Source organism: Cebus imitator, unplaced genomic scaffold (assembly GCF_001604975.1).
Source record: "Cebus imitator isolate Cc_AM_T3 unplaced genomic scaffold, Cebus_imitator-1.0 Scaffold27, whole genome shotgun sequence".
NCBI lineage: Eukaryota > Metazoa > Chordata > Mammalia > Primates > Cebidae > Cebus > Cebus imitator.
The window spans coordinates 12,014,185-12,030,981 of NW_016107342.1; the positions used below are offsets into that span (position 1 = coordinate 12,014,185).

General features: G+C 36.2%; 1 protein-coding gene across 4 annotated transcripts in view; it reads right to left on the reverse strand.

Annotated features, from left to right (window-relative positions):
* ARHGAP15 (Rho GTPase activating protein 15) overlaps nucleotides 1-16,797 on the reverse strand; it is a 640,576-nt gene that overhangs the window by 559,540 nt on the left and 64,239 nt on the right. For all 4 annotated transcript variants that reach the window (XM_017523184.2, XM_037736629.1, XM_037736627.1 and 1 more), the window contains exon 3: nucleotides 6,062-6,130. In XM_017523184.2, coding sequence (XP_017378673.1) covers nucleotides 6,062-6,130 — 69 coding nt within the window. The remainder of the gene's footprint in view (nucleotides 1-6,061; nucleotides 6,131-16,797) is intronic.

Here is a 16,797-nt window from a genome sequence, read left to right on the forward strand (position 1 = left end):
TCTCTACTAAAACTACAAAAAATTAGCTGGGCATGGTGGCGCGTGCCTGTAATCCCAGCTGAGGCAGGAGAATTGCCTGAACCCAGGAGGCGGAGGTTGCAGTGAGCTGAGATCACGCCATTGCACTCCAGCCTGGGTAACAAGAGCGAAACTCTGTCTCAAAAAAATAAAAATAAAAAAATAATAGCAAGTAAGAAATTCAATTTAAGTAGAGACTGCTGAATAAAAGCGGAATGTTATCCACGTTCACAAGACACAGCAAGATAAGTGTTCAGAGAGATGATCCAGGAAAATCCAAGTCAGGACTAGGATGTAAGCTGATCGGTAGATCCAAAAGTTTTTAGAACTAGTGGCACTGTGTGTGTGTCAATGAGAGAGGGAGAGAAGGAAGGAGAGAGAAAGAGAGAACAGAAAATTATACACATATGCAGAGAAAAAGATTTAGATAAATTGCAAGGTAAAACACTTAAAAATTAATATTTTTGCTTCTGCTTAGCAGGACTTCCCAATGTTACCTTTCCAAGGTCATCAGAGCTAAAATAGAGTATTGGGCAAATAGATCTATTATCTATTCCTATATTATCTATAATTAGTGATATGCAAAGTGAGTTTTCATTTATTTAGAACTGAGGCTGCAGAGAAAGCCTACTACATGCCAATAAATCAACAAATAACCTTAAGAGTAGGCAGATAGATTAAGAAAACTATTTCTGAATATTCTTTTTTAAAAAAATTATTATACTTTAAGTTCTGGGGTACGTGTGCAGAACGTGCAGGTTTGTTACATAGGTACCATGGTGGTATGTTTCACCTATCAACTCGTCATATATATTAGGTATTTCTCCTAATTCTATCCCTCCCCTAACCCCCACCACTGAATATTCTAATGGTTCTGATATTAGCTTATGCTTGATATAGTGACATAGAAAATACACAATTAAAAATTATATAATAATTATTGATTAAATTTTTAAAATAACCATAATTTGGATTTTAAAAATTTGTATACGTTTTATGTAGAAAACTTTGGGGCACCTTCAGGCTCTGTTGAAATATAAGTGAGTACATATTTATGTATACACAGACATTTACTGAGCTCCATTGTCAGCCTAACCTTTGCCACGTTTCATCAAATGCTTCTGAGAAAACTTTATATGTGTTATTTTTATAAAATAATCCAGCTCTTTATAATTATTTTTGTAGTTATTTTCTGTGTAATCCAAATTTATTTAAAATAAAATCAAACAAATAAAGCATTTATTTTCCTATTTATTGGAGAGCTACAGTGTGCCAGCCTTTATACAAAGTCCTAATAGTAAAAAAATAAATAAGACATAGCCCTCCCTTCAAATAGCTTATAGCTCAGTAAGAGCAATAAAAGAAATAAGCAGTTTTAGTGTGATGGGGCTGGAATAGAGGCAAGACCAAGCTATTGAGAGACAGATCAAAGAAGGGCTACCTAATTCAAATTTGAGGAATTAGATAAATCCTTCCTAGAGAAAATGCTTTCTAAGTTGAGATCCATGTAACTAATTTTGAAAACGAGATATTATTATATCTAATTACATTGAAAAATTGGCTTTTACTATATCAGGCATATATTTATTAGTATCTGCAACTAGCAACGTTGTTTTAATAAACTTTCAATTTATTTTTACATCAATTCACATGTCTTTCCTAAACAAGCAGTAGTGCCAAAAGTAATCTAAGTAGAAGTACGGTATAATAAAGAAAATACAAGTCATGGCCTCTAACTTCAAGACATTTACAATCCAGCCATGGAACAAGTCTATTACCTATGAAATAAGAGTGAACAACACAAAACAACGTATGAACATGAGCTGGGATGAAAGGACTGTAATTGCTACAGGAAATCCAAGCTCCTTCAGGGTAAGAGCCATGTCTTAATCATGTTACTACTCCTGGCTTGAGGGTATGTGTTTGAGAGAGGATAATAAATAACGTAAATTGGGGACCATGATGCTAGAGAAAATTTAAAAATGAAATGATGAAGGTACTGTTGAAAGAAGGCTGCTCTGGAATTGCTGCATAGGATCAGTGGGGTGCACAGCAGGGTAAGGTAAGGTCAGAAGCATTTCAAGGCTTGGATGAGAGTTTCAGGGTGCAGAAGAAGAAGTATACGGACACTACAATCATTGAGGAGAAATTTCATCAGAAAATGATGACTTATCTGAAGGGTCTGGGATAAAATAAAGGACATAGAGAAAATGTGTTGTAATCCTAGAGAAATGTTTGCTACTGACAGAGATAGGCTCAATGGAAAGGAGGAATCAGTTTGGGAAGGCACTGAGGAAGAGTTCAACTTGGGATATTTTGTTTCTGTGATGACAGAGACAACATCCTAAAACAAACGACTAATTCACACTTGAAGATATAGGATAAGATAAAGGAGAGAAGTATAGGAGCATAGACCTGTGTATTACAAACTTGGGAGTAAAAACAAAAGCCATTGCATTTGCATTATGCCTTCATTCAATACATATTTACTGAGTCCTTAACATGGGAGTGGCGTAATGAACATAGGAGACAATGTCCTTGCCCTCATAGAACTAAAATTCTAATTGGGATTACAAAAAAACAAAAATAAATGTTGTAGTATGCCACCTGGTGGTAAGGTCTATAGAGTAAATTAAGGTAAGAGAGAAGTGTAGATGGAAATGGTGTGGTTTCCTGTTTGTTCATTTGTAGGTTTCTGTTTTTTTTTCTTTTTTTTGACAGAACCTCACTCCATTGTCCAGGCTGGAGTGCAGTGGCACAATCTTGGCTCATTGCAACCTTCACCCCTGGGGTTCAAGTGATTCTTCTGCCTCAGCCTCGTAATGATCTGGGCCTACAGGTGCGTGCCACCACACCTGGCTAATGTTTTGTATTTTTTAGTAGAGATGGGGTTTTATCATGTTGGCCAGGCTAGTGTTGAGCTCCCGACCTCAAGTGAGCCACCCGTCTTGGCATTCCAAAGTGCTGAGATTACAAGCATGAGTCACCACGCTGAGCCCCTATGGGTTTTTTTGTTTTGTTTTGTTTTGTTTTTAAAGGGAGATTAGGGAAGACCTATCCAAAAGATGATATTAGAGCAGAGATGTGAAGCAAAGGAACATATGAGATGTACAAATTTCTGGGAACCAAATAATTTTTTTTTTTAGACAGAGTTTAGCTCTTGTTGCAACGGCACAATCTCGGCTCACCGAAACCTCCGCTTTCTAGGTTCAAGTGATTCTTCTGCCTCAGCCTCCTGAGTAGCTGGGATTACAGGTACTGGGATTAGCGCCCCCATGCCCGGCTAATTTTTGTACTTTTAGTAGAGATGGGGTTTCTCCAGTTTGGTCAGGCTGGTCTTGATTCTCAACCTCAGGTGATCTGCCTGCCTCGGCCTCCCAAAGTGCTGGGATTGCAGGCATGAGCCACCATACTTGGCCCCTTATTTTGTAAGAGATAGAGGCAAAAGTAGGTGCAATGGTCCTGCAGAGGAAGAGTTATCAGCTTCATTGGAGCAGAAGGAGACAGGAGAAGAAAGGGAGAGGTGAGACTGGGGAGGCCGATGAGTCTTCTAGGGCCTAGGGAACCATTGGACATTTCTCAGCTTTTACCTGGAGTAGACTAAAAGCCAGGGAGGATTTTGATTCAAGGAGTGATGTGAGATGGGCAACAAGTTTGTTTCCCCTTAAAATTCATATATGGAAATCCTAAACTCCAATGTAATTCTATTAGGATGTAATTAGGTCATAAAGGTAGAGCTCTCATGAATAGGATTAGTGCCTTTTTTAAAGGGACCCCAGCTCTCTTGCCCTCTTTTTGCCATGTGAGGATCCAAGGAGGAGTCATCTGCTTGCAGCCCAGAAGAGGGCCCTTGCCAGAACCTGACCAGAATGGAATGCTGATCTTGGACTTCAGCTTCCAGACCTGTGAGAAATAAATTTCTGCTGTTTAAAAGCCACCTTGTCTGTGGTGCCTGTTGTAGTAACAAACCAACTAAGATAAGAAACATAATCTAATTTACATTTTAACAGGATCACACCCACTGCTGTGTTGAAAATAAACAGTAGAAAGAAAGTGAAAGTGAGTAAACAGGGAAACTATTTCAATAAATCAGGTGATAGATGACAGTAATGGTGGCGAGAAATGAACTGATTCTGAATGTATTTTGAAGACAGAGAAAACTGGGTTCTTTGGTGTTCATTTATGTCATGACAGAAACAAGGGAAGATGATTTTAAGTGTTTTGTCTGAAGCACCTGGAGGAACGAAGCTAGCATCTTGTGAAATGGAGTAGACTGGGAGAATGGGTTTGGGCAAAAATCGGGGTCAGTTCTGGATATGCTAAGTTTGGGATGTATATTAGAATTGTGTATAAAAATGCCGCAGTATGTAGCACTGAAGTTCAAAGCTGTGGTCCGTGCTGGAAACAGATATTTAGAAGTGGCTAGTGTTACATGGTCTCTAAAGCCATTAACACTGAATGAGATGCCCTAGGGAATTACTACAGAGAGAAAAACGAAAAGTTACAAAGTGAGCTCCAAAACGAAGAGGGACCAGCAAAGGGGATTGAAAAGGGGTGGCTCTCCAGCTCATTGGAGAGCCATGAGAAACTGTTTTACTGGTAGCCATGTGAGGAAAATGTTTCTTTTTCATAAAAAAATTAGATTCAGGGGATATATGTGCTTATTTGTTATGTGGATATACTGCATACTGGTGGGAGCTGGGCTTCTACTGTACCTATTACCCAAAGAGTGAACATTTTATCCAATAGGCAATTGATTCAAGAAGAGAGCTACCAATTGGGTTAAATGCTCAGATAGACCTACTGAAGAGATAACTGAGAAGTTATTGATGGATTTAACAATATGGAGGCAATTGGTAAGCCAGACAAGAGGTAAATGATTGAGATAAAAGCCTAAATAGGGTTGGTTCAAGAGACAAAGACAGGGCAGAAATTAGAAACAGCAAAAGTAGATAATTCTTTTGAGAAATTCTTATCCTAAAATAAAGAAGAGTAAAGAGAAATAGCTGGAGTGGGGATATGGAATCTGGAACATGCAAAAGCAATTGAAAGCAGGAATGCTAAAGGAAAAACAAATTATTTTTGTTGCTGAGGATGAGACATCCTAAAGATAACAGGGATGGAATAGCTAGAGACAGATAGGAATACAGTCATCACGGTACAGTGTCCTATAAGCCAATAGGACTGGAAACATATCAACCAATATGAAATATAGCAGAAAACACAAGTCGAATGGGTATAAAGAAAAAGCATATTGTATTTATCAAAAAGGAGGTCATTAAAAGAAAGAAGTATCAGAACATGTCAGAAAGTTTGCGCTTATGTGTTTTTAAGATATCTAGAATATTTATTTATGTTATGTTTCAGGTACTCTTTTAGTCACTAGGATATAACAATACACAAAAAATGGAAAAAGAAAAGTACCATTCTTATGGATGTTGAGCCTATTAATTTTTCCTGAAGACAACAACAACATTAACAAAGAAACTATCATATTTACAAAAGCCATCAGTAGTCTCTGGTTCCCATTATTCACATCCTTATGTAATCCTCTCACCTTGTGTGAACTAGACTTAGTGATTTACTTTTAACCAAAAGAATGTGGCAAAGCTGATAGCATATTGCTTTTACAATTAGGTTACAAGAGATTTTGACTTCTGTCTTGCTAGCAAACTCTCCCTCTTGCCTTCTCATCTCACATGATTTGAAAAAGCAAGCTGCTATTTTGGAGAAATCTGTGTGGCAAGGAAATAAGAGCAGCCTTTGGCCAACAGTCCTGGAAGAACTGAACCTAGCCAACAACCACATAAGTGAGCTTGAAAGCATACCTTCCCCAGTCAAGCCTTCAGATGAGATCCCAATTCTGACTGACACTTTTGGTGCAACGTTTTGAAAGACACCAAGCTAGACCCCTCTACTAAATGATGCCCTGATTCCTGACTCACAGAAACATGAGATAATAACATATGCTGTGCTAAGTTACTGTTTTGCAGTAATTTATTTTGTATCATTAGATGAAGAATATATTGACTTAACCACTCACCAGTTGTTCCAATGGAGGAATTACATCTTTCAAGACATGCTGTGAATGATTCCTTCTGTGTCGGGGTATCTGCAAATATATTAACATTTGATATTGTTACATTATTTTTCTTAATAGAGTTTAGTAAGGGTACACATAAAAATAACCATATTCAGTGCCATTCAAGCATTAAGTACTGTACTATAAAATGAGAAGTAAATGTTTTGGACTCTGACTAATTTGAATAAAACGTGTGCTCACATGGCTGGCTGCAACCACATCTCAAACCCAATACTCTGCTTACCATGGAATCTTGACAACCCTTTCTTCACATGATGGAGTCTGTGTTCTCTCATGTGAAGCTGGGCAGACCTTATGCCTGCCTCAACCAAAAAGTACAGCAGAAGTTCCACTCTATGATTTCAAAGATTGGAACACAAAAAAGTCATATATTCTCCTGTGTCATCTGAGAACCTCACTGTTGGTCAATATGTTGGAGGAATCCCAAATCACCCCTACAGAGTGAACACCTGGAAAGCCTTGTAGGTTTCCGACGGATAGAAAGGCTGATGCTCCAGGAGACAGCCAGCATCAACCACCAAGCTTATGAGTATAAAGAAGTCCTCTACCCTTCCCAGGCTCTGGTAATCATCATTTTACTCTCTATCTCGATGAGATCAATTGTTTCATTGCTCCCCCATATGACTGAGGACATGCAAAGTACAAAATGATAAATGCTCGAGTTAATGAATATCCCAATTACCCTGATTTGATTATTATACATTGTAGGCCTGTATCAAAACATCGCACATATCCCATACACACACACACACACACACACACACACACACACACATACACACACATTATGTACCACTAATAATTAAAAATAGAACATTAAATTTAAAAAGAGCTCTAGCCTGGGCAACATAGTGAGACTCCAACTCTCCAAAATATTTTTTTTAATTAGCTATTCATGGTGGCACATACCTATAGTCAGTCCCTAGCTACTCCAGAGGCTCAGGTGGGATAATCACTTGAGCCAGGATTTCGAGGCTGAAGTTAGCTATGATCACACAACTGCACTCCACACTGGGCAACAGAGTGAGACCCTACTCTAAAAAACATTAAAAATTTAAAAAAAGGTGAGCCAAGATCACACCATTGCACTCCAGCCTGGGTAACAAGAGCGAAACTCCATCTCAAAAAAAATAATAATAATTAATTAATTAAAAAAAAATAACTCCTGATAATGGCCCTTTGGCCACTGGGTCTCCACCAACCTTCAAACTTTCCAGAAAAGACCTCATATATATTGTGGAGTAGAAACAAGCTATTGCTGCTGTGCTTCATCTGAATTTTTCACCAGAATCTAAGGATGATAAAAGCATTGTTCCACACCTCTATGTGTCAGGGTGATTTTTTAACTAGGACAAAATATTTGATATTAAAATGTTTTTTTCTTTTCTTTTTTTTTTTTTTTTTTTTTTTTTTTTTTTTTTTTTTTTTTTTTTTTTTTTTTNTTTTTGAGACAGAGGCTTGCCCTGTTGCCAGGAGCCAGGCTGGAGTGCAGTGGCGTGGTCTTGGCTCATTGCAACCTCCGCCTCCTGGGTTCAAGCAATTCTCCTGTCACAGCCTCCCAAGTAGCTGGGACTACAGGCACACACCACTACACCCAGCTAATTTTTGTATTTTTTAGTAGAGACAGGGTTTCACCATGTTGGCCAAGATGGTCTCGATCTCCTGACCTCGTGATCCACTTGCCTCGGCCTCCCAAAGTGCTGGGATTACAGGCATGAGCCACTGTGCCTGGCCTGAAATGTTTTTTGTTGATTATGTGAGCTCAGCTTTTTCAGAATCAACATTCTTTTAAGTGTCATGTCTTCTATTATTATCAAGATATGTTTAAATATTTAAAAATCACACTTGTTTTATGTGCTTTTGGAACAAACGAAAAGTAATCTTAATGTTCTTTCCCCTAAAGAAGCTTCATAGACATATTCTACAATAAAACAAAAAGAGAAAGAGAATTTATAATCAAATCTTATACTGCTTTATAATTTAATCAGAAAGTCTCATTAATATTATTTCATATTTACATGGAGAGAAAGAAAGAGGGAAGGAACAAGAAGGGGCAAGAGGAGGATGAAAGAGAGACAGAGAGAGAGAGAGAGGGGTATAAGAAATTAAAGAAATAAAGCAGGCCTGAGTACTATGTCTAGGAAAGGACTTCATTGTCCTTGGCTCTGGTTACTGGCACAAGCAACTGACTGAAGGAATTAGATCAATGTCTGTGAAGATTCTGAGATAATGGTTTTACCAAAAAATAATAAATAAATAAATAATATCAGAATCCTGGCCTAAAAATATCCATGACTCTATGCAACCCTGGAGCCCCACATTTGCTCTATGAAAACTTTATTATGAATAAAGTAAAATTCTAAGGAGATAATTTTCTCCAATGTTGACTTCACAGATGGCCTATGGAAGATAATGAAGGAAGAGACTTCAGAAAGCAGGGCCAGACGCCCTGGAGAACAGTGGCCCTGGGGAATTCCAGAAAGGAGAGTCAGGGACTGTCTCTACTTCCAGGGAAGTTGTCTCACAGAGCCTGACCAGTAGGATTTAATTATTGTTTTGGTCTAATGACTGTTGGCTGTTTACCTTTTTTTCCTTTTACAAATGAGAAGGGTTTTTGTTTGTTTGTTTTTTCCAGGTATCTTGCTCCATTGTTATCTATTGGATGTGGTGGGGAAAGTGGGAGAGAGCTTTTGTCTCAAGCTCTAAATCACTTACCTGTGCTGTCTCCCTACTCCTCCCCCAAAACCTGGACCTTAGAGAGAGAGCCGTTTATCACCAGAGATTCTGAAATTTGAGCTTGATGCTATAACTGGACGGGACTTCGGGCTGTGTCCTTTGGTGGGGGCGGATGAATGGATTGCTAAGTATTAGAAAACAGGTGTAAATGGCTATATGGTGAAGGGGAGCGAGGACTGAATGGAAGACTGGCTGGTCACCAAAATTGTATCCTCTTTTCTGGATGCTACATTTCTCAGCCTGCCTTGCAGTTAGGAGTGGCTGTGTGACCAGTTCAGACCAATGGATGTGAACAGAAACAATGCCAGCCATTCCCTGGCTAAGGCTATGAACCAGGGAGTACTTCCCCTCCATGAACAAGGTTCTACAGTGGGATGAAGATGCAAGATGGAAGGAGTTTGGGCTCTGAACCACCATGTGGCAAAAACAAACATAAGCCAGTAAAGCTCACTTTGTTTTCTTTAGTAAATTTTTATTGTGGAATAATTTTATACTTAAAAGTTGCAGAGGGAGTTCCTGCAGAAAACTTGCATCTAACTCTTACATAAGTGAGAAATAAGCTTCTATTTTTTGGAACCCTCATCTATTTTAGAGAATTTTGCAGCTGCTAGAATTACCTCAAATATGGTACCCATAGTTGATACTCAGTTAACATTTAAATGAAAGGTCTTATGCATAAGGAAACTGAGAGCAGAATACTTAGTTAATGGGAGTGATCCTAGAAACCTAAAATTCACATTTATTAATTATTCACTGATACTTCAGCTTCTTCTCAGGAGTGGAAGTATATATGCATTTGGTATCTAAACCTCTTCAAAAAACAGAAATTTATTTTATCTTGCTATACATTTAGAATGCACTACTCTTAATTACTACTCATTATACTAAGATTTATACTCTCCACTGCAAATTTCATACATATGTCGTATATTTAACTTACAAGGGTGGAAGAGTTCCAAGATGGAAAGAGTTTTCTTGTTCTGTTTCCTTAAAACCCCACTAGATTTCCAGTCTTAGGGCAAAAGCAATTCTCCTAAAAAGTGAAGTACCTCAAGTTTTAAGTGTTAGAACAGCAGCAAGTAAGTCTCCACAATATTGGCCATTTACTGTTAGCTGGACCATTTCTTCTATGGCTAACTCCATGCCCTCTTTCTTCTGATCACTACTGATTCTGATGGGTATGGTGACCCACTTGCCTCTAAATATTCCCTCCACTCACCTACAGAAAGCTTTTATTTAAGGCAATGTTTGGAAATGTGTGGTGTATCTATTGTTAGGGGCATGAGAGATTATTTTAGCTGATGAGTGTTTTCATGGTAGTGATTTATAAAATCCTAAGGTTTCATAGAAAAATGTATCACATCAAAACCATTTACTAGTGATATGAATATATTTTGTTTCAAAACAAACCTATTTAAGTTTAAATAATATAATTAAATAAGCAATTTATGGTATGAAATATGGAAAAAACTCACAAACATAATAAGTGAATGACTGAAGTTTGGGTAACAAGTGTAAATGAGAAGAATCAAAATGGAAACTCAATACATACTTATTTCACCCTTGAAGGGACCCATGGAGTCCATGGTACAAATAAGAAAGCAAAGTAAAAATTATACGAAGATAATATTATCTGCTAACATTTATTGAGTACTTATTGTCTGCCAGGCATGGTTCTATATGTTTTGCATTTATTAGCATGTTTAATTATCACCCAAACCTTAAGGGGTTAATAATATTAACCCTTTTTTATAAATATTGAAGTATAAATACAGACAGTTTAAGTAACTTTGAAAATCCATAGCTAATAAAAGGCATAGGTGGTATTTTAACCCAGACCTAAGTATAAGCTTAGCTATGACACTTTATTGTTTCTCCAGCAATGTATGTGTGTGTGTGTGTATATAGGCAGTCACTAAATTCTTGGGGAACTACAAAGTTGAGGCCCTCTGTGTACATAAAAGGATATTTCTAAGGTAGAAATTTAGAGCCAAACTTATGAATCTGTACACATTTATACAGGATGCTAGAAATCAGGTTTCAAATTTGTTATGAATCATCTTAATACTCCTTTAAGGGAAGTAATATTGCTGATCATCCCTAAATCAATAAACTAGCCAATCTATCATTTTCAACCAGGTTATGAAGATGTTGAAAAAAGGGAACTTTCATCACCTGTCTTTTGCTCTAATGTTGTTCTCAGTAAAGCATTAGGCCAAGAAATGTGTGATTATTCCAAATCAGATTATGTTGACTGAGACTTATGATTTAGGAAATTCTGGATCCAAAATGGCTTAATTGCTTCACATGGATATCAGGAAAAGTTACTACATTTCAGGTTGCCTTTACATAATATGCTTAATTAAAAAAAAATTATAAAGAAAACGGGGTCAACCAAAATCTTGTGAGGTAAGTTTGAAGGGAAAAAAAGTCTCTCCAAAGCCATAGTATAAATAATGGAAAATGATATAGTACTTATATAGATATTGACTAATAGCTTATTATTATTATCTGACAATTATACAAATTATTATGGGATGTGCTCTTGAGAAATATCCCAGTTTAAAACATTAGATGTCCCTATGAATCATTTATTTTTATTCAGAAAACATTTCACAGTTAATACATCCGTATGTTAGTAATTTCTAATAGTAGGTGATGAAAAAAGGATGGAGGCAGCAAACCACCTTGCCATGTATGTACCTATGCAACAATCCTTCATGATCTGCACATGTACCCCAGAACCTGAAGTACAATATATATATATACACACACACGTATATATATGTATATATATACATATATATATATATATATACACACACACATGTATATATGTACATATATATATACTTGTTTATGTTATAAAATCTCTACTACCAGTATTGCAGGGAAGACTTCATTTTAAACAGTAGTTTAAATTCTTCCTCAACAATCTCAGAACTTTTTAAATGTATTTGATTTCTAAACCGTATATTTTATTCTTCAAATTGCTTAGATTAAGTTTCAGAATGTTGACAAAGGAGGGTTCCAACATTTGATTGTCAATCCTTTTTGGTTTTGCTGGAATTGTTCATTAATTATTGAAATTTGAAAACTTGAATAGAAGTAATATTAGCAGTAGCTTGATACGGCTTTATTTCAATAAATGATTTTCTCTCTAAAACAGAAGCATTTCTGTAAAGTTTCTGAGAAGCTTTAATATATTATTTTTATGCATGTCTCTTCTGTTTTGTTTCCAAATGTTTTATGTAGTATGTAGGTCCTCCCTCTAAACAGAACATGTATATATGTCTACTGCATAATTAAATGTTCACAGCTTCATTTATGTTACTAGTTCTTGTAGTCATAAATGATGGAATGTTGGTTTCAATATCATGCTAAAATTCCCATTTGAAAAATTTTGTACATTTTTACCTCTTAATTTACTTGCAATATTTTAGGAAAAAAATAGCCCTGACAATTCTGTTTCTTTTACCTGTTTATTATGTTTATTATGCAGCATAATTATGTCTCAAATTATTTTTATTATAATATTTTGCATATTAAGGAATCAAGCTTTCCTAATAAATATTTGAACTGAACTGATGGTAACCCTTCTTTTGGGGAGAAAAAAAGTCCGACCTTATCTTTTACTGTGTGTGTGCTTTTTTTCAATGACACTATTTTCCTATTGAATTATCATGTCCAGCAAATAGGAATGATTTGTAACTACCATTGAAAAAACTTTAAATATAAATTTCTTCTGACCTGGATGCTTTTGAACCTAGTATTACTGAAAATCTGTGTTTTTCCTTATTTATCACCACTTACCACTTTCTCCATTTCTGCTTCTGTTCTTCCCTTCCCAGGTACTTAGTTTTCTAATTGTGCAAAGCAAAATGGAAAAAGATAGTATTCTGAATATATAATGCATATTTTCCTTCAAATTCCTCTATGTTCTTATTAGAATATGTATCATAATTAAGTTTTTCAGATATCTTTTTCTCTGAAAAGAGGAATTAAAAAGTCACTTTTTCAAAGTGTCTTGAGTTTTTCTTCCATTCTGTTTTCATTTTTATCTATTTAAAGGATATGAAACTGATGGGTGGGATTAGTACGTGATATATTACATACTGTAAAAATAACAGAATTTGGGCATATTATTTTCCTTGTGTAGGAGGGTCTACTATGAAAGTTATACATAAACATGAAACATTCCACATAGCTCTGATTTTAAATAGATTACCATTTTTGATGAAAGTTTATATCTTGTGGCTTAGAATTGAAATAAAATCACTTGAAGAAAAGCATTAGTTTGTTCCAACATTTTTCACAGACATGTACGTTTCTGAGGCATACCTCCCATTAGCAACGTCCCTGGATACTTGGATGAAAAGCAGAAATAAATCTGTGGTTAAGTTTAGTTTTTATCTTTACAGTTTCTCAAAAGTTTTTTTTGGTATATCCCAATTCTTACATTCAAATCTTCATATGTTTTGCCAAGTTCTATTTCTTAAAGCTATTACAATCAGAAATTAAGGGCAGTTAGTGAAGGTTTTTTTTTTTTTTTTTTTGCAATGTGGAGTATGGAGATGTGGCCAATATTTTTGTACTCACAACAATTTAGTTGTTTAGATATAATAGACATCAACCTAAATGGTGGCTATTTTTTAAAAGCCATGTGTGTGTGTTTTTTTGTGTGTGGAAAAAAAAGTAAGTTAAAATTGGAGGATTATCCCGGTATCATACATTTAATCTTCTAATTTTAACTATTTATGAACACATGTAAAATTTATTCATGTCCCACAATTATTCTAACACTACCTAAATTCATCTTTTAATAATCTGAATGAGAGCAAATGTCATAAACCAAAGAAAGATCCAATTTTTCTGTTTTGTTCTTTATTAATGTATGATAAGTAAATTGTTTCACATTTCGACTTTCCTCTAACTGTCCACAATATCATTCAATTGCCATGGTGAGCATCCAGAAGCAAATGTTCTCTCTTTTTCAGGAGTGGGGCTCTTCCTTAAGCCTCTTTTGATTGTATATTATCAGTCAGAACTGTGACACTCTCTTATTTTGTTTTTTATCCACTACACAAAATGAAAGTATTCAAAAACCTTCTTGAGTACAAATAAAAGTGTATCAGTTTTTTAAAAAATGTGTAGAATTTTTTTTTTTTGGTAAACATTTGTGTCATCTGCAGTGCCCACCAGCCTCTCACTCCTGGGGTAAGTCTAGGTGAGTTACAAGTCAGCTTCAACCACATTTTCCTATATCCCAGATAGCCAAAGAGAAGTGCCTGCTAAAATGATTCTAACTCCTTAATATTCTTTCTCTGCTTATTTAGTCCCAAACACATGTGTTCCACCCAGAAAATCAAACTGCATCATAACCTTTCTATTTAAATAAAAATTAGTTATAGACAGTACACACATTTTCTTCTTTATTGCTGAATACCATTTCCCTTAGCTTTCCTCTATCTTTTTTTGTAGATCGCTTCTCTCTAACAGTTTTCTGAGACTGAGAAGGGTCATTAATATGGAACCTGGACATACCACAAATTTAGCCTTCAAATAAGCTTTTAGGATAAGAACCACCAGAGTCAAGAAACTCAGAGATGCCGGTTAATATAATTTTCCTATTTTTCCCTCTGTAATCACCTAGTTTTTAGCCACGGATTTCTAAATTGATATAATGAGAAACTCAGGACCAAAATAGCATATAAACACATTTTATTCTACTCATGATATTATTAATGGTATTAGATCCAAGATATTATATAATTCATCAAAGCCAAAGCTATAGTTCCCACCATTAGCAGATAAAATAACTTATTCATCTCTTTTACTCCCCATAATATGAGCACTCACTCTCTTGATATAAACAAAATGAAATCGCTTAGTGAGTAGATTAAGAAAATGTAGCTGGATAATCTTGAACCAAACTGATATTTTCTCCACAACTAAAGTCACATGTTATGCTTAAAATAAAAAGATTTAAGATAACAGAAAACAATACAAGAACTACCTCACAAATCCCTCATAAGAAAGCAAAATAGAAAATAATTATTGAGAATTTGAATTATTAAAATTATCTACCTATTCTTAACCAAATAAAACAAATCATTGTCAAATCACCATTTGGCTATGTTGGGCAGGAACAATTTCTATCTAATTTCATGATATTTAACTGCCTGGAAATTCTTAACAAATTAGAATCAGGTTTTATTTTCAGTCTCAAATAAAATGTTTCTTTAATTGCCGAGAAAGGCTTTGGTTGAGATACAAACTTTACTTCTTACTTCTTCAAGTGTATGTTCCACCACTGAAGAAGAAATTCTCTTTGGTGAAAGCTCTGATCCACGATATATCTAATTTAATCCATGATATGTAAAGTTTGACAAAGATGTCTACCACAGTCAGCTGTCAATAGTCTACTGACACCTTTCTTTATACACTGCTATTTCTTAATGCAAAGGTGGAAAAATCTTAACTCACTGAAAATGGTCTGCCTGTTTTGAAAGGTCACTTCTAACAGCATTGAAGAAGGCCAAGGTTTGAATGATGATAACATTCTTTCAAGAATTAACAGGTTCTCAGTCAAAGATTTAAAATAAGTATATTGAATGTCCTCAGCATCTTTAGTCAATAGCGAATAATTGTATCCTTCCAGTTTCCTTTCTTCACTTATTCTTTGAGGTTTTCAGAGACCCTAAACTCACCTTCTGCTGCCGAAAAAGCAGATTTAGTTCTGAAGGTTAATCCAACTCAGCAGGATTGAAGGATGGCACTTTTCCTTGGTCGTAAGTATGTTGGCTCAGGCCAGACAGCTGTTAGGACATTCTCCTCTGGGAATCGTGCCCTCAACACCCACCGTTGATGCACATACATGGTCTACTGGCTGCCGACTTCCATGCCCATCTGCTCAAATGGCATGGTGCCCACTCACAAGTTGGCTGGATTCTTGCCCTTAGTGTGTAGGTGCCAGGCAATGATGGGTTTAGATGGGCAGCCTGCATAATACTACAAGTGACAATTTTTTTCTTTTTTTCTCTGTATAATATCCATCCTCTGTGCTTCCCTGAAAGAGAAACTTGTGTTTCTCCACCTTCTATTATACCTGTGGACACATGTGGCCTTGTACAGGTATGTTCAAATGTATCCAACATGCCACCAAGAGTAAGATGAAAGGGAAGCATTTACAGAGCCCCACATGACAAGTTCTAACACTGAAACGGGTTGGATTGTGAAAATTCTGACCACCTGGAGTCTGTCAGAAGATATTTACCATGGGTGTAAGTACAGCAGACCTCTCATAGATAGCAGTGGCATCAGGAAGCAGCTTAAGTTACAGCACTTTTGTCTGTTGCAGTTCCAGCACAAATCACTTGTCTTGCATTGAAAAGGCACATACACAGCAATGGAAATAAATCAGGCAAAAAGAACAAGCTTAATGGGAACACAATTTATATGTTCAATGAGGGCAAGGGTGCAAGCTATGATATTCAGACCTCAGAAATAACCCTGACTGGAGGTCTTAATGGAAAGAAAAAGAAGCAGAAATAGCATCTCTCTTTCTAATCTACAGCAAACCCGTGGAGAGGAATAGATTGGCATAGGAGGTTGTGACTTTAATGATCCAAAGCATATGAATGCTTGTTAGCAGACAGCAGACAGACATAAGTAAGAACAACAGTAATGGCTGCATCTGCAGCCTGGCCTATGGCACTAAAACCAATCAGGCAGCATTGGAGAGCTGTGCCGGAAGGTATGTTAAAGCCGTGCTTTCCGTGTGTGTTTATTTAAGGGTGATTGAATTCAGGGTGTTGTCAGTCTGCCTTGGAGAATGGTTATCCAATGTGTAGGCATGATCTTTCTCTCTGAATATGCTCTGTTGAGTCAGTTAGTTATGTGTGACTACTTGATCTGTCCTAGTCTTTATACAGTGCCAA